We start from the raw sequence: 19,147 nt of genomic DNA on the forward strand, positions 1-19,147 counted from the left end.
TACAGAGTCATTTAAACTATGCCTGTTGGTCACTGATGATTATGTTTGGGCCAAGAGCCAGAACAGACAGTCCGGTAGAACAATGGATGGACTGCACATGAGTCACTCACCTGTCACCTTGGGGCCATTCAGTGCTTTAACTTGTTCATTTTCATACCGCCTCCAGCAGTAGAGAAGAGATACATATAGCTCCTGGTGGGTGCAATTTGTGACCTTGCCGAGGCAGCGTGGCCACAGCGAGCGAAGGAACCCGAGAGATTTGTACTTGAGCACCACAGTGAAACCGCTCTGACACATCCCTCCATTTAAGTGATTGTGTTACTGCTTTAATGTGCTACAGCAGGTGCCTTTTCCTCCATTTCGCCAATTCAATTTGTTTCCTGCCGTGAAAATCTCAAGGCTTTTCCTCTTAGTTTATGGGTTGTATAGACCTTAGTGTCAACCACACTGGGAGGGAGCACAGACAGTCTGATGTGATTGTGAAATTACTCAGACTGTAATGGTAAACACTTCACCCTGTTGCCTGCATTTTTTTGTATCTCACTGCTGCCTCAGTGTCGGCATGTGGCGATGTCAGACAGGTGGCTACGCCACAACAACAAAAAACTTGTACAAACAGCTAAATATTGGATCCGTGAGGCAAATTTGCTATGTACTGTACAGTCTGCCAATGGGGTAAGCAAAAAACTACTTTCTTAGAAACCACCATTAAACATATCCAACCTTTTAAGGAAAAGTGTGTTTAAAAAACAAGATTATTTATCTTTGAAATCATCCTAATGTGGAAGACAATCCACCATACAACACTCCACTGACCGTACAATTTAAGTGCTGAAATTAGAACTTCTTGTTGTAACTTCTTACATTAAAATTACCATTTAGCAAATTGTCCCTCACAAGCTTAGATTCTAATTAGACAGCCTATACTCGTATATCTTCTTCTCAATGGTGGATTCCTATAAATAAAGGCCATATATACGTACTCTGTTTTGGTGTCACGTCAAGCCTATACTTACAGGAGATAATGATATGGTGCAGGGAGCAGTGTTCAGCAGTGCTACCTCAGGGCTTGTCTTGAACTTCGGATCGCGGCTATGAAAACCAGGCAGGAAGAGGAATCTGTCTCTAGTGAGGCATGTTGGTCCACACAGGCCTTAGTATGTCCTAAAGGTCTTAATGTATTGAGCGGGTCTCTTTGAGCTGATAATGGCAATGGTAAATCAAAGCAACATGTGCCACATAAGGGTGATTTACTTCACCTCCTGTGGCATGTGGATGTTTCTCTTAATGTTTCCTCTCAGTGGGCATGGCAGCACCAGAGGCCTCATTTCATCCACCGACTCATATGGAACTGATAAACTTGTAGTGACTTTATCCTTTTAAGTGGAACTGGAGGATGCTGCTAAACTTTATTCTTCTGTGACAGCCGCAATCTGGCCAAATGTCGGGACAAAATATTCCTTTTGATGAATGAATAGTCCTTTGGAATAGTATAATCACTTCGGTTATGAGATTATGTTTCCATTGCTGTTTATTTGTCTTTTTCATTAATTGTTGATAGTTAACAAGAAATTTCAAAAACTTTAAAAATCACATTAGATGGCATTTTGTTACTATATCAACTTCTGCATTTGAATGAACCGAAAACAGGCGCGCACACACACACACACACACACACACACACACACACACACACACACACACATATCTCACAATGGTCTGTCACTTCTACTACATTTTAAACATTTTATGTTCTGAAAATAAAATAATACAGCCTTGGAACTAGGTATGCACTTTCTGAGCACTTTCTGCTTGCCTCTGCTGTTAAACTGAAAATAAAATAGAATAGGAGGATTAAAAAATATCAATTGAGTTACTAAATGCTCCAAAAACCTAAATGTGTTTTCTGTTGGTTCATGTATCCACAAATCAAAAAGGCATTCATTGACGTCTTGTCTTTATTTTTGACCTACAGTATATGTGGCCTTACAGTATGATACAGTAGTATTTACATGATGTCAGATGTGGGAGTTTTTCCCAAAAAAATAACATGCAGTATCTATCTTTAAGAAAAGGCTTTATCTTAAGTCCCTGTATCATTTAGTTATTTCCTTAGTAGGAAGGAACCTCACACAATAATGGAATAGAATATGTGACATTGTCCTGACTGAGTGTTGCGTGCTGTCGTTGTGTTCAGGTGGTCAGCCGCGTAGCAGCACAGCAGGGCTACGACTTGGACCTGGGCTACCGGCTCCTGGCCGTGTGCGCTGCCAACAGGGATAAGTTCACTCCAAAATCAGCAGGTAAGACCAGAGTTTTCTCAACCGCCATCTCAGGCCATCTGGTCGTGCTGGCCTGTTTGAGCTCAAAGTTCCTGCCTGCATTCTTGGCGGCGTTTCATGATGCCCACCCATTTCTACTAGACTGTTTAAGATACTGATACTCCAGAAAAGCACGCAAAACCTTACTGTTTTGGGCAGGATTTCAAGTATTTAAGTTGATTATCGGAATCTTGCAAAGACTAAAAGAAAAATTATGATCTTAGATTATTTTAAGGCTCTCTGCTTAATACAGAAAATAGTCCAACTATCTTTTTCTTTTGTTTTATATCTGCATAAACTTTGACTTCTTCATTTTGGATCTCACTTCCAAACTTGTTCCCAAAAATGGAGAACTACAGCTACAGTTTCTTCTCTGGAGATTTAAGACAAAGTGCCTACAGCAGAATACGCCATTTCTCAGACGCGACGAAAAGTGACTTTATCAGATCACAAAGAGTTCCTGTTTTCACACAGCACCGTCATCTTGATACAGTGATGGATTATTGGGACAGATGTACACTGCTAAATGTTGTTATCATGCTGGCGAAAACGCATGCTGAAGCACGATGGGAATGAAGATGTATCGGCTGTCAGCAGCTCCGAAGATAACAGGAATATTTTGTGCTCCGTTACACTTTTTGATTTGTGGGTTCCACCTGTCTTGGGTTATGAGGAAAGTGAGGTTGTGCAGTTGCTTCTGTGTGCTCGGCCTCTCCGCTGAGCCATCTTAAGTCTACTAAAACATGAAAGTCAGAGTCACATATTGTTTGAATTTCCACTTGTTTGGCTTTTCTGATTTACGGCGTCCATGGTTTTATATGTGGTAATATGAGGCTTCAAATCATGCAATGTCACTCTTATGTCAGCCACGAGAGGGGAATCATTCTCTGCCTGCAATTAACTTATACTGCCAAATGTTCTAATTCTACTTAATGCTAAATCAAATCTCAGGCCCTACTTTATGGGCTTAGATAAGATTGCCAATTGATTCTCTGTCTGAATAATTCCCTGCAACAGTAGTTATTTGGAAACCAGCAAGTACTCCAGTCTAGGCAGCATCCCAATGTGCATTTCATGGACAATTATATACCTATATGCATGAATATTTTGAGAGGCCTGTAGAAAGGGGGGGGAGAGAGAGAGAGAGAGGGAGAAAGTCAATGGAAAACACTAAGGAGGCATTCTCCTACAAAGCTCCCTGAAGCTCTTTAGAGTGGAGGCCTCATTCGAGGAGGTTGTTAAAGCAGAGAGAAAGCCCTCTCTGGCAGCCAAGGGAGAAGGCTCTTAAACGACACTTCCACAGGGCCCCAGGGGCTGTACCCACTCCCCAATGTCCTGCGGGGGCCGTTGCCAAGTGACGGGGGAAGGGAGTGAGTCACATGAAGGGGCCAGGATGGCGGCAGCATGTCAGCCATCCAACAGGAGAGACAGAGGAGTTAGTGTCTGCCGTTCACTGAGGAACAAATCTGAGAAACTAGATCAAGTCTGTGTAGAGAGGACATAACATGAGGTGAATTTTATGTTTCATTGAATACAGCGCCCTGTGCGTAATGTTCTTGTAGCAGTTATTTGTTTTGCTAAATCTGACAGTTTTCCTGGATGTGATACAATTTATTTTAGATTTTTGGTCAATAATACGACAGTCTGCTTTTTTTTGTTATGGATACAGACAGCTTGAAACTGTTCCACCTTATGTTTGTTGCTTATCTCTGCTCACAAAGGAGCTTGTGTAGCCTAAAGCCTGGGAGTTTCCTCAAAATGAACAAGCAGAAAAAAAAAGTGTGCAGGGAGCATTTGAAGCCAAATCTTTACTCTCATAACCACTGGCCTGCTCAGTCGCATCTTGTAATCTGCTCTGATGTTCAAAGTCTATGTTCAAAGTGGACAGGAGGGGGGCAAGATCTCTAGTAGTTACGAGCGGGGATATCTTCCACAGAGGACATTAGGTCAATAGCTGAGCGCTAATAAGTAAATCAGATTTGGTGTCCCGTTTTAACCAGGCCTACCTTGTCTTGGCTCTGATACGCGGTGTGGTCGAGCTATTACATTTCTGTTATGTCATCTAAATTCCTCCCAAGAACATGGGAGGAAATTGAGGCAGGAATTGCGCTGAGGGGAGGGCCGAGCTGATTTCAACAGTCGGAAATCAATGTTGACAGTAAACTTACAGCTGAAACAGGTTGTAGCTTTGACAAATGTATTCATCATGTAATGCCTCCAACAGTTTAAGACATTAGTTTGTTAATTTCCTTTGTAAGAAAAAGCTTAGAAGGGCAAAAAGTAGACATTGATCCTAATGACACCAACAATATGAATCTTCTTGCCTGAGGAAAACTTCATTATCACCTCCTATTGATTTTATCGGTCAGCATATGTACCTGAATTATAGCAAAGTGAGCAGTTTAGAGGTTTAGATGTTGACTCTACACACAGTGTGATTTAGTGAAATGTACTCTTTAATAGATGTACTCAGGGGGACTGGCCAGTTGTAGTCCTTTTGCCTTTTTGCGAGCGGCCCACAATGCTGGGGCAGAGCTGGGGGAGGGGCGTCTGTCTGCTCATAGTGACCTCTTTGTGAACGAGATTAGCCTGCTCTATTGATCTGTGATTACTTGGACTGTCTTACCGCAGGGCAAAGCATTGCACGTGGAGCGAGTGGCAACATCAAAGCAGGGACATCACTCGCTCGGTGTGGATAAACACATCATACATTACAAGGCCTCTTAGACCTCTTTCATTAGTGTCACACCCCTCCTGCAGGATGGTTCAGTCTGGTTTGAGAGCGTTTACAAAACACTTAATCACAAATTTTCCTCCAAGAGGGTCAGAGTGGCACATTCCCAATCGTTTGCGCCTCAGCAAGCTTTTGGAATTCCTCAGCTTTAAAGGAGTGAAAGGCACCAACTAAAAAGAGAGGGGGAGCAGTTCATTCTCTCATGTAACAAACGCCTGGTAAATCTGCTATTCAGCAGATAATTAGTTTGGCTCTGTCAGGCTGGTTTGTCTCTACACTCATTTCACACCTTGCAGGGCTGTTTTCAAGTTTGATCAAAAGACGTTGTGGGTTTTAGTTAACAGTGTCAGCGTGACAAAATAAAAGATCTCAGCAAAATACTTTTTTATAGTTTGTTTCATCTTGTTTATCTGGTTTGATTGTTGGAGTTTCTACGATGGGACTTCTGGCAGTGTAGGATGGGATGCTGTGCATGTTTGTATATCATCCTTAGGCAGTGTGAACAACTGCTTCATACTAATAGCAACCTCAAAATCTAGAATAACCTGCATAACAGCAAAGTAAAGTCCACTTTATCTACATGTGTAAAATCCCAACTTTGTTCTAATGTATGTACAACATGCAGACGTGCCACAGGTGCTGTATGTATAGTATGTGCAGAGTAGACAAAGTGGTAGGAACAGATTGTGGAGAAAACAGAATTACAACATTAAGTAGTTTAATAAAAAGTACAAAACGTAAATATTAAGTGCAAATATCAAGTGTTTGAAGTGAAGACTAAATGGAAAGAGGAACATTATCTTCATGCTAGTAATCTTATTTTAAGACAAAAACCAGGAAAGATGCAGAAATTCTCACTGATTTCAAAGAAACAAAGTTAGGATTAAGATGAACATTTTTCAAGTTTTTTTTTTTTACTTTATACTCGTGGTTGAATTCTTTAGTTTGTTTGAGTCCAAATTTAACGTAAATTTCTTGAAAACTGTAGTTGGAAGTGCTGATTATACGGCTTCCCAGTACTGAAGATGCAGAGGTCGGACGTGTTGTCGTTGAGCCTTGGAAAAGTCTCTGATTGCACACACCATACAGAGGTCAGATACACACAGGCCAGAAGGGCTGTAATTTCTCTTCTCAGAGCTTTCCACACCAGTATCTTTTTATTTGTATTTATTTTTTACTTTCTGTCCGTCTATCCACCCTGTGCGCTTCAACATATAGTTTAGCTGTGGTTTTTCCTAAATAGAGAATTACACATTGTTGGTGGCCCAGTTTAACTGTCAGTGGCAGTTGAGAAATAAACAAGCTTTAGTAAATTAGATTTAAATGCACATTTAAGACTTTATTTTTCATGTATGGAAGCTTTATTTCAGATGGCGGTGAGGCAGCTATGGTTCCTCAAGTGGTATCTGCTGTTATTTTAGTCCAAGAACTGAAACCCAGTCTAAGGATAAATGTTCACTCACCCCGCCTACTGTATAAACACCTCATACTTTATAATCATTCGAGGTCCATACTGTTATTTACAAGATAAAGTCCACCACAAAAACAGATTTTGATTAATTAATGCTTGATCTAATCTATCAAACATGGATGTATTTTCTAGATAGAAATTACTTTCTTAAACCTATTGAACTCTTCTTAAGTTCTCCCTAAATGTTTTAGATAATATTTTGTACACTACATGTTACTTTATTCAAATAGGCCTGAAGAATACAGTTACATGGATTTGAAAAAAAGCTTTGTAAAGACATTCCCATTACATTACATGTCATTTAGCTGGGCTTTTATCCAAAGCAACTTACAACTGCTATATATATGCCAGAGGTCGCACACCACTGGAGCAACTAGGGGTTAGTGTCTTGCTCAGGGACACATTGGTTCATGTATCGCAGTGGGAATCGAACCCAAGTCTCCCACACCAAAGGCATGTGTAATATCCACTGTTCCATCACCACCGTGTCAGAGTTTATGAGGTCAAAGGCTTATTATATACGATATGAGTGTCACGTAAGCTACAAATCTACACTGTGTCTACTTTGGACCATCAGCGTGTTTTACACTATATGATCACTGTATGTGAAGTCCTTCAGCCAGCTATGATGGATGTGTTAACTTGAGGTAGGGTTTCAGGGCTGTAAGTCATCTGCTGTGCACTTAGCTGACAGTAAATACCAGTAGAGCAAATACAGATGGGAGAGACCAGAGATAAGAGCTGTAGAGCTTGTCTGTCTCCGTAGTTGTCACAGTTCTTATGTCTGTGGCAGCAGGAGGTGATTGGTAGCATCTTCAGCCACTCCATATGGCTCTGTTATTTGCAGTGCAGCAAAATCAGATGTTTGCATATTAGAATGAACTTACATTGTACTTTGTGTATCTAATTAAATGCATGTTATTGTATTTAAGCCACAGATCAGTTGACACCTAAATCGACTTGCTGCTGATGGGTGTAAGTATTTTTCCTTTGCAGATGATAATAGATGCTCTAGACTGCCTCAGGTGGTCTGTCGACCAACAGTTTACGTGTTTTATATGTGTGTAATTATTTATCCAAAAGCTCACTGTGGTTCATGTGTGCTGAAAGACAAATGTGGTCTAATTGGCCCCTCCCTCTCTGATTCCAATGCTCTGTGAATCAGGAAGCCACAATACCCAGCCTGCTCCTCCTCCTGCTCCTCCATGCCCCTTAATTACAATGACTGGATGATGGATTAAGTTGACTGTTTGCAAAGACAAGGTTCCGGGGCTGAAATCACTGCTTTAATGTACCCACCTGAACCGTGTCTATCGCCACCTTTTTTGCGGTGCATGTCCCTCGTTAAAAATGTTGCTTTAAATGAATTGATTGAGGCTTCTTTTTACTCGTTGCTCTGGACGTGGGCCAACATACAGGCTGTCTAGCACATTAGGCACCACCCCCCTTTGCAGGTTTGAAATGTGAGCTGCCTGCATGTTTTCCCTCTCCTCCCTCCCTCCTCCTCTCCCCTCCCTCCCTCCCTCCCTCTCTCCCTTCTGGCGAAGTGGCTGTGGCTGCTTCTGTGTGATGTGTGTATTGGGAGAGCAAGCAATGGATCACTAGACAGAAAAAGAAGATACATCAATAACTGCTGCATACATCCGAGGTGAGGAGATAAGCATTTGGTTCTCTCTCTCCCTCTCTGCCTGTCCTCCACCCCCACCCCTCTGAGTCTCCCCTCCTCTCTCTCTCTCGCTCTCTCTCTATCTCTCTCCCCCCCCCTCTTTTTTTAACCCTTTATTGCTGCAGATGCCGGCACCTAATTTTGCTAAATTGTATGTGACGATACGCACCTTTCTTCTTCTTCTTCTCTGACCATGTGTCCTCCTTTTCTCTTCATGGCTGGTAATGCTGTATGAAGTTTCCTTTTTCCTTTTTTACAGATTATCCCTGTTTTCCTTCTCATTGTCTCAGGGGTATTTGTTGCTTGAGTGCAAAGAAGCCGGTGGCAAGTACAGCAGGAGCCCATTAGCAATGACTCCATCTGTGATTGGTTTTGCCTGCGAAACGGAGAGAGCAGCCATGAATAATTGATGTGTATTGTGCAGTCAGTCACTGGACACGCAGGGAGAGAGGGGAGGAAAACAGAGCGAAGCTGCTGCCTTGAGACACCGAGGGAAACGTGGGGTGGGGGGGTGAGAGAGAAAGAATGTTAGAGAGAAAAGAAGAAGGTGGGAGGGATAGAGAGAGACAGAGAAAGAGCTTTGAAATAGCTGCTGGCTTCAGTAGTGCAGAGATTAAGGCTGCCCTGTATCGCCTTTGTTCTGCTGTTGCAGATTTGTGCTCAGAAGTGTTTCTCGACACATGAGTTCCCCCTTTTTTCATGCAGTGAAGAGTGAGAAATAAGCAGGAACATTGCTGGAGTAAGTCTGGTTGAAATGCGGGTGGCATTTTAGACATGGAGGGGGGGAGTTTTCTCTGCTGTGAATAGGACAGAGCTGCAAAGCTTTAAGCTGTCAAAAGGAGGAGACAACACTTAAAGAGGGTTGTGTTTGCAGGGGGTGTATTCAGTGACAAGAGAGAAGGTGGATCTGCTGCTGCTGAGAGTAACTTCACATTATTTCACCCCTGGGGGGGGGGGCAGATAGAGGATTGCTTGCTGCGTTGGTGGGTGCAGGCGGGCACCCAGCCACGTCTTAAACTAACGGAATGGGGTTTGACAGTATGACGAGCGCCTCTCAGCGCCCGGCATGATAGAGTTGCAACAGCTGACTGTCGCATTTGACCCACTTACAGCTCACACAGAAGGGGTCAAAATGGCCTTGATTATCTCTCTGAGTCGAGCTGACCTACTTGAGGTGCCGTTTTTTGCGAGACTCGTGGCAGTTTATCACACCCACTCCCCTCTGTGCCACACAGCACAGCTAGACAGGCTCACTGCAGAGAGACACACACACTTTCTCACTATGTAGTAATTCACTAGTTTCAGATCAGGAATTTAGTGATGCTCATGGTCCAATCATGTGTGCTTTTTTAGAAGATGAACAACAGGTTTCAATTTTTGGTATTTGACTGCATTGAGATGCTAATGCACCTGTTTTGTTCAACTTAAAGGAATACTTCATGAAAAATCTATCATTTGAGTATCATTAGAACACACAGATGAATGATGAAATAGTGGAAAAACTTCAACTTCAACTTTATTTGGGCATTTTGGACTTATTTTTACTCTGACTGTGAGTCACATTCAAATCCACGCAAGGTACAAACTCTGTTAGCTAACAAAAGATATATTTTGGATGGAATATCCCTTTTAATGAAGGAGTTCCTTAGACATTTCTTTCTCCTATTGACTTAACTTGATAATTGTTGGTTGGTTTCTTTATTGTTCACTTGGATTTCTCCCTACTACGAGGGATTTTGTTTAGCTGTACAGTAAAGTTCTGGTTTTAGCAATAAGATCAGATAAAGAGGGTGGCAGGGCCAGTGATACTTCCAGCCAATCAGTGTAGTGGATCATGAATAATTATATTTTTAGGTCAATGAACTCCAAATAGTTGGTTTCACTGGAGGTTAGAGTGGAAACCCAGTGACGTTTGGTGAGAGCACAGCAAGTTTTGGTTAAAGAATAACTGTGCTTCATAGACAAATATTTGTCCTAACCAAAATTTGTCACAAAATTGGTACACAGTGGGATGTGACCTCTGAAAGTACTAATCACAGTATTAAAATTGCATTGAAACGCCAGGTGTAACGGTAGGTAGAGTTTCCTCCACACATCAAAGGGGGAACACAAGTGCATCTGCCCACTTGTTATTCTTGCTGTGAGTCCTTTTAAAGGACAAACAACAGCAACCAAAAGCAGGCTTCAGTGGGTGCACTTTCATTGGATCCTAATTTATTATCAATCCCATACAGTAGGTGGAAAGTAATCATACATTTGGCGTGGATCAGGTATCAGAGTGAAGAGCAGTAGAAACACTTAACTTGGTCTGTATCCACGGCAGAGTGAGTTACCCTTCTGCAGAAAGCAGTCAAGGCCTTTACACAATCTTTTAAATGTATTGTTCCGAAGGCAGTACAAACAAGCTTTCAGATATCTGCGTCCTCAACTGGTAAGAACCAGAAAATGAGGCTGAGACAGTCATGAGAGATTACAAATGATGGTATTGGAAGATGCTAAAACACCACATTAAAGACACATTAAGTAATCTATAACCTTTATCGACCTGTATAGGTGAACCGCAGAGATACCACATCAATAATTCTTCTTCCACATGTCTATGGCATAACCCCCACCTGCACACACAAACAATACTTACACTTAATTGCCTAGCATAGAATTATAATCAAGCCTCGTTAACTGCTCGGATAAAGAACTACATAAATAATATATATAGAAATATTGATTAGCAAATACCCTATGGTAATTAGGTTCACCACTACGGATACCTATAACTAATAATACTTTTTTTAGTCATTTCTTTAGTGTTTGTAACAGGAATGTCAAGATGTGATCAACAATCCTTAAACTGTCTGCACTCAATATTTTCGTCATTTTTTTACCATAACACAGTAAAAGTATCATCTTTTCAAAGTGTTTTGCAATTCTGTTCAGATTTTGTTCATTCATATTTTTTGCTCATTTGAAGTATAGTATGTTCAATCATTCTCTCCTCTTCTTAGTAGGTTTTGAAGTCACTCTGTGAATAAAATAACCTGATATATTTCTCAATCACCCTGTAATCTCAGAGGGTTTTGTGTTTGAATAAGGGAGAAACCCCTAATCAAATGTCTGTCATTTACTGAATATCTTTAGACATGTTTGAATGTTTGTACTGAAGTACAGTAAAATGTAAAATTTGAACCCTACAGAAACCAACTGCTGCAGGAGGTGTCAGTCTGACTCAGGTACTTGCTGTGTGTCGCACAGGAAACTCATGCACATTGGCTGAATCCAACCAACCATCCTCATCCCAGTCCTTGCATTATGTCCTCACACTGGACTGTGTCGACATACTGTACATGGAATGACATCAGATGTGCTTCTTTTGGTTGGTCATTTAGAAAAAAAAGCTACATGGCTGCTGTTGTGTTGTCTGTCGGAGTTTTACAGTATGAAGCATGTCACACATGTTGTTTCATCATCTTGCCTGCGTCACAGTTCACACTTGTGTTCTCAGATGTTCATTGAAGCCATTAACAATCTAAGTTTATGCCTTGTTCTTCTCGGTGATTTGAGTGTTAACTATACCCCCCGCCTACACACACAAAACAGTAAGAGTTGTGAACAGAGCTTACATCAGAGTTAGAATAATGTGATGAAACTTTAATGATCGCTCTAAGAAAACTAGGACAACAAGCAAAAATGAGAATATAGCATATGCAAAATAGTTTCAGTAGGGGCCACATATTGAATGGCAAATTAAAATGAAAAATTATATAGATTTTCTATTTATTTGCATGTAGACAATGTACCAGCAACTTAACTTAGACAATAAGAATGTATAAAGTAAAATAGAATACAGTTTTCTAAAGACATCTACAGTGTGACCTCCATTATGAATGAATGTATGAAATAGATTTTAAAATTATTCCATTTGAAGGAATAAGAATATGTGAAAATGAAAAGTATGCATAACATTTGGCCTGAGTGTATATCATTAGAATTTTTTTTCTTTTCTTCAAATGCTGCACTGTTGCACATATGGATGACTTTAATGAGCCTAGAGGGGTGCCGGGACCCGACCCAGGCTCCTCCAGTGTCTGTTCCGTACTGTACTTCTAAAGGGAGGCTTTGTCACCAGGCCCACTGTGAAAAGGTCGCAGGTGAATCAGCCACCAGCGTATGCTGCCATGACACTACCGGCTCTGCCCAGCACCCTGAGGTGGGCACTAGTCCGGGCACATCTGCTCCGTGCCTAATTAGTATCATTGCAGACGGGGGCTTAAGGCTGGGCCTTCGCTAATAGCAGCCTGTTGCTCGGGGAAACAGTCTGGCTCCTGTAAGCAGCTTCTTTGCAGGTCTGCTCATCTTATAATCTAGTTGCAGAAGTGCATAAAGGGCCATGGCAGCATTTCTTTGCAAATTTTTGTTTAGCTCCTTAATTACAAATCATGTACAGTATGTATTATATCTTTACTAATTGTTTTCAAATACAAGCTCTACTGGTTTTTTTTTTTTAAGATTATTTTTTGGGGTTTGTTTTCCCCTTTTTATTATAGTAAATTGGAAAGGGGGAGAGAGATGGGGGTTGACACGCAGTATAGGGCCGCAGGTCTGATTTGAACCCTGTGCACTGCAGGACTCAGCCAACATGGGGCGAAAGCTCTTACTGGGTGACCTAGAAGCCGCCCCCCCATGCTGTACTTTTTAATGTATGTATTCTTTCCACTCATTTTTGCAGCATGAAAATCAGTCCGCCAACTCTTAAAATTTCAGTTATGTCATATTAATCACATAAAGTTTATTTAAATAGCACTTGTAGAATCTTTAGAAAAGCAACAAAAAAGTCCCTTCTTGTTGACATTCAATTATATATGTATATAAAATAATAATAATATATTATAAACAAAACAGAGGCTCGCTCGTCCCCTCCTCCTCCTCATCCCGTCCCCTGCCCCGCCCTTCCGCAAATACCCCAAATCCTTCTTGTCGATTATTGGCTGAAACAGTGTTTATGTTTGGTGGTGCAGGTTGGCGCAGTTTGTTTTTGTTGGCGTTTGTGGAGCTTGGGTTGTCTACAGAGACCACGTTTTTTTACATTGCGTTCAGGGGACAGGCAGTATAGCAAATAGTGAGGATATGTTTGCTGTAGGTGACATAAAGTAAAGATAACTAAAAACTGGTAAAATAGACAAAAGAACCAGCATCATGTCTGTTTAAGTCAACTAAAAGTTACATGATCACTACATGTTAATGCTGTCCCAACTTGCATGCTGCAATGTTACTTTGACCAAATTTTAAGGCATCTACGAATCCACCTTTGCTAGTTTAATGGCGGAGAAAAGGGTCCATGGGCCAGGCGCATGGTTCAACAGGGAGGTACGTAGTGTCTTATTTAATCTTAGGTGTGTTTTGGGCATACCAATCAGTGTCAGCTTCCATTCCCTTTGAAAGCCAGGTGCGTTTGTACCTTGGCGCATTGCGATTATGATGGCGGATTTGCTAAGCAGGAAGGAGAGATTTTCAGGAGAAGAAATTGCAAAATAGTTAGCTGTTAAATAAATGATTCTTAGTAGATGTGCTAAAACATGCACAACCACTGCTATGGCTCTTTGAAGAAACTTGACCTCAGACACTTATCACACTGTTGCCAGATTGTAGCTCCTGAATTAAGACATAAAGATGTAGGTTTGGAAGGAGTTTTGCTCCCAATGAGCTTACTGTAGCAGGGAGCGACATCCAGTAACAGATTGAAGATTGAGTGTTGGTCGGGGAAGATGTTTGGCTTAAATGCGCAAGGAATTAATTCTCACCAGGGGGTGAAATGCTATAGATTTCCACCTCCGTGCTTTGAACGGTATGCCCTGTTTTTAATGAAGAGATTTGTTTAATGTGCCAAGAGAGATTATCATTTAAATCACTGGCCTGCTTAGAAGCGGGTTTGGTTCTTGTATATCTATGACCAAGAAATGTCAGTCAGAGTGATGAGATCTGCATAAATCATCTTGAGATTGTGGTGTATATTGTATGTTCCAGTTGGTATTCAGTTATTGCCAAGTGGATTACTTTAAAGACATAAAGTATAATCTTTATCTCAAATCTTTATACGCAGATTTTATTTTAAATGTCTTATCTTTGAAATTTAGATTTTTATTAAGAAATCCTGCATTTGTCTATCTATATAAATCGAATAGTTATTTTGATACTAAAAGTTATTACGTCAGCAAGAGTGGGAAGTTAAGAAGAGTAAGGGACAGTTTTTCTAGTCGTCAGTCTTAAGAGGCTTTTAATGTTGCAACAAAGACTGCAGGATGTCAAAACAGCAACCCAGAATCACCAAATCTGCAGCATTTTCTTTTTTTTCCTGGTGCCGCTTGCTTCCACATGGCCACATATGCCTGTGGCCTCAGTAAAACCTCAAGTCTGGCACAAGTCCAAGCGTCCCCCCTTCTCGCCGGATGGACATGGCACGACATTATGGCCATGTGGCCAGCAGGAGGCTGTATTTAAGCCGGGGCAGCTCTGAAATGGGCCATAAAACCTAACCAGCAAGTCTGGCTCCCCATGAGGCAACCGGCCTAAGTACTCATTGACAAGACTCCAACATCACTGACTTCTGAGCAGCAGAGGAAATAATGCAAGAAAAAAGCAGCAGACGAAGATGAGGAGTTGGTTGTTTTATAACCGTTAGCGCTAATGCTTTAAATCCAAAACATATATCTGCTTTCTCATACTTTTCCACTGCTACACACTGTGATTATTTAATTTGGTTCTTTCTCAGCCCATTTTCACTTAATGAAATAGCTCCTTGACTGCGTATGTCTAAAGGACCTCTGGGGAAATATGTCACATTTTGATGCCACATGGCAGCCATGACATTCACATGTTTTCACTTCACACGTCCTTCCCACTTCATCAGCTTTCTGAAAACATCAACCACCCTGAAATATGTCACGAAATGACTCATCCAACTCTAAAATCTTTGTGACTGAGCTAATGAAGTCAGTTTACAGACTCAGTTTTACGACACCCAGTTCGCACTCCCTTCCGTGCCAAAAGGTTGTAGAGTTGAGAGGGTGACCAGAGAGGGAAAATGTGTTCCACCGGTGAGCTTCCATCTAATTATCCCCCATGGATAAACAAGTACTGTCGCACAATCATGGTCTGTCATGGGTTGACAGGTCTGTAACCTGCTATACCCGCTCCTCAAAAGACAGCATGATGGACGAGTTGCTTCCATTTCATTATCAAATTGGTGTTGATGAATAATTGGTGGCATCTGGGAAGAGACAAAAGAGAGAGGCTGTGAGGCGGCCATCCATGGTTCTGTGATGACTGTGCTTAGTGTCGTGAGGTAGAGAGGGAGATGATTTACAATCCAGACGGTAGTTTTTGCAAGATAGCTGTAAGTGAATGTCATAGCAACCAGTTGTAGTTTTCCACATATTATGAGGTAAATCACAAACATTTATAGTTCCAGGAAGCGAACACAAGTGAGGAATTCTTTGGCTAAAACTAAACATGGCTGTTTTGCATGGCCTCTTAGGTGCTTTCAGTAGCCAGGGATGCTAGGGCTCCCTAGACTCTCTCTTATTTTAATTGACTTTGGCCTGCAGGAGGCTTGTGTCCATTCAATCCTTTCTGGAGAGAGAGACAAACAGAATGTGATTAGAGCTCCCTCAGAAACTAAAGAGTGCAGCCCACTGGAGCCGTTCTTGTTAGTTTGCTCATGGTCTTTGTTCTCATTTCAGCCCTTCTAGCTAAATTTCTTCAAACAAGCCGTTTGGAGGTTGTGATTCTCCCTAACGGGTTTAAAGCAAAAACTGGACTTCGTTGTTACAGTTGGTATGGGAATTGTGAGGAAGTACTGCTGATAATGTGAGTGTGATGTGATGAGTAGATGTATACTATATGTTTGTGTGGTTAGTGACCAAGCCATGTGGATCGATGCCAGGTGGGATCCTTGGTTGACAAGGGAGCAGGTGTCTATTAGATACAAAGCAGAGAGGGAGGGAGGGGAGGGGCGAGGATCATAAGAGCTCTTGGCATCTGCCTTACCTGCTGCCTTCCATACAGTCCTCCTGACAGTAAACGGAGAGAAGAGAGAGAAAGAGGCAGCAAGTAAAGGAGTGACCTTTGGAAGCCATTCATGTCGTGTTTGTAGCATTATCCTATCCCACAGGTTGTTTGTGCAACACTTAGCCACTATTCATCGTGGTGGTGTTGGATTTGCTCTACATCTGTTTTAAAGGGTTGAGTCACCCAAGTTACAAAAACACATTTATTTTACTACTGCCTCTACCCTAAAATAATAGAGATGAATGGAATTGCATTTGTTGTGCTCAAAGTATGGAAAAATGAACACAGAACATGTCAACATTTTTTATAGGTACTTTTGCTTTGGTAAGATGGATTTATAGTTGACGCAAGGGGATAACACATAACAGGAGTCTGACTGTAGATACCTGGAGCATATGTTTTGATTTATACTGTTTCTCCACTGCAAAGGTAGACAGATTTATTGTTAATTTGTCTATTGTTGCCACAGTAACTATGTTTACATTCCAGTCACTTTGTAATATGAAGGATATATATGACATATGTGACATTGGGGAAGTCTGTCTTTTTTTTGCTTCATGTTGTATTCACTCTCAACAATCTCTACAAGCAGCCCAAACTGACCAGTCACAATTCCGGCCGTACGTGATATATCCGTAGCCGCCACAGCCCCAACTTGTAGTTAAGTTTTTGGGAGCTAGGATACCACGTAGCTACGGAGCCTACACACACGCAGCTACTTAGCTCCATCCAACAAATATTATTTTGAGCAGCACAAATGGAATTCTGTCCACTTCCATTGTTTTGGAGTAGAGACAGAAATCCCGGAGTCAGATATCTCAAAACATTGGCAAACTATAATGGCTAGACATGGTGTAATTTGGGTGAACTGACCCTTTTAACTCAGAGGCCCTTTTCATTTGGTGGAGCCAAAAGAGGCAGAATAAAAGGTATTTAATCAGCTCAGATTATCTGTTTCTCCTGACTGAATGTGTGGCAAAAGTTGGGGTGGGGGAGCATTATCATTGGAAAGAGCATTGAACAACTGTCAGGGATGCAGTCCATGTCGTTTGTCATGTTTCCCCGGGGCTTTGTGACAGAGAGTGAAGCTGGAAGCTGCAGGCCCAACCACTGAACCACCCATCTAGTCCCAGCAGATGCGTTTACCGCCATTCGCCTTGGCTGACCATCAGGCTGCACAGCTGAGCACCAGAATATCAATACGGCTCAGACTCAGCCGAGCCCCTGGGACTATCTACAAGGCAAACAAGATAGACTCATCTCCTTATGGAAGACAGAGACCCAAAGCCGCCAGGGAGACCAATGTAAACGAAGCAAACTGATGCTCTGTAGCACCAAACGGCAGTTTGATTCACTCCAGAATAGTCATTTGGAAGAGCTACACCTGAGACGATTATATCCAGTTTTGGCTCTTCTCAAGGAGGAAAACAGATGAGTCTATTGAAGGATCGTCTGTGGGAGGAGAGGAGAAGAAAAAGAACAGTAATCCTTTTGTGTTCATCATCTGCACTGTCCAAAGAGATGCATGGGGGGGGGGGAGGAGGAGGAGGATGAGGAGGAGGGACTGTGAGGTGTTGGCTGTTCCTCCTCCTGTCATATGAAACCTGAAGTTTATCCTCTGAGTCAATGAGTCTTCTCCCTTAAACAGGTTGGTGTTTAGCAGAGGTGATCATTTTGTGTGGTGATAAGCCCTTTACGTAATGGTGGGGTAGAATAATTCTTCTATAAGTGGCAGCGCTGGTGCTTCCCTCTCCCTTTTTGCCTCTCTTTCTCTTAAATGCGTAATGTCATTTTACTGCTCAGCTCAAAGCTGTTGTTTTTGTCCTGCGGCTGTTGATGTCGGTCTCTGTGTGAAACGAGGATACCATCCCCTTAAACCAGACGGCCTCACGGTGGCACAGTTATGGGATAAATTGTGGAGACATGTTTATCAACATAGAAGAAGTGCAAGTTACCCCTTGTTGGAAGAGAATAATGAGACCTAATTGAGCTGTAACATGCTGGCTGGGCGCCAGGCCCTTGAATTTAAAAACTCAATCAGAAGGGGGTCTGGGAAGAGTGAGGGTGCTGTTGAAACTCTGCAGGACATTCTAACATAGATGTGAAAATAATAAAGCTAGCACTTGGACCCCGTTATATTTCATCAAAACTAACCTACAAATCACTACATCTACCTGTGGGTGTGATGTTTCCAGTAGAATAGCACCTCAGAGGCCTTTTCTGTCAAAGTACAGCCGCGGTAGAGTCAGATCAATCCTGTGGAGAAACAGCACAGCCTGTCTCCTGGCACCTGCCTTGCCAAGAACAGGAGGCAGGAAGGGGGGGGGGGGGGGGGGGGGGGGGGGGGGGGGGGGAGCATGAGCGGGTGGAAAGGAGGAAAAACCCAGCTGCCTCTGCGCCTGAGCCCTGTGCTGCTTTTAAAGGAGTGGAAGGGAGGGGAGGGAGAGGCAGAGAGACTGCTGGCACCATCTGTACATGTCTTTTGTATTCCAGCCCTCATCTTTACACAGAGCGAGGCTGGTGTGCTCAGTGTTCAAATGAAAGGAGAGGATGCGCTTTTGGGAAGCAATGCTCTGAGAAGAGAAGGTGTGTGTTTGTTTGCCGATGCTGAAATTCAGTTTTGTCCTCGGAAATTTTGCGCACTCAAGAGGACATCTCGTGTCCTATTTATTTTACCTCTACAATATAAGCCAGTGTGGTGTCTTTCCTTATGTGTGTGTCAGTAGGCTTGCACTGTTTGCAAGCACCTAAGTGTGGGCAAATCTCTGGGTTGCCATGTTTGTGATGGGAGTCAGAAGCTTTTGTTTGTTCCTCCCTCCCATCAGCCCCATTAGCCTGATGCCCCCTCTCCCACTGACTCACTCAACGTTTTTTTTTTTTTTTTTTTTTTTTTT

At 42.1% G+C, this 19,147-nt stretch overlaps 1 protein-coding gene across 9 annotated transcripts in view; it reads left to right on the top strand.

Moving 5' to 3' along the window:
- LOC116671078 (zinc finger MIZ domain-containing protein 1) overlaps nt 1-19,147 on the top strand; it is a 129,183-nt gene that overhangs the window by 97,269 nt on the left and 12,767 nt on the right. For 2 of the 9 annotated variants that reach the window (XM_032502008.1, XM_032502009.1), the window contains exons 5-6: nt 2,198-2,303; nt 11,384-11,419. In XM_032502008.1, the coding sequence (XP_032357899.1) occupies nt 2,198-2,303; nt 11,384-11,419 (142 nt within the window). Of the gene's footprint in view, nt 1-2,197; nt 2,304-3,809; nt 3,832-8,050; nt 8,175-11,383; nt 11,420-19,147 lie in introns of those variants that run through there. The other 7 variants (XM_032502010.1, XM_032502011.1, XM_032502013.1 and 4 more) reach the window with 6 other exon arrangements.

The sequence above is a fragment of the Etheostoma spectabile genome, chromosome 21, assembly GCF_008692095.1.
Source record: "Etheostoma spectabile isolate EspeVRDwgs_2016 chromosome 21, UIUC_Espe_1.0, whole genome shotgun sequence".
NCBI lineage: Eukaryota > Metazoa > Chordata > Actinopteri > Perciformes > Percidae > Etheostoma > Etheostoma spectabile.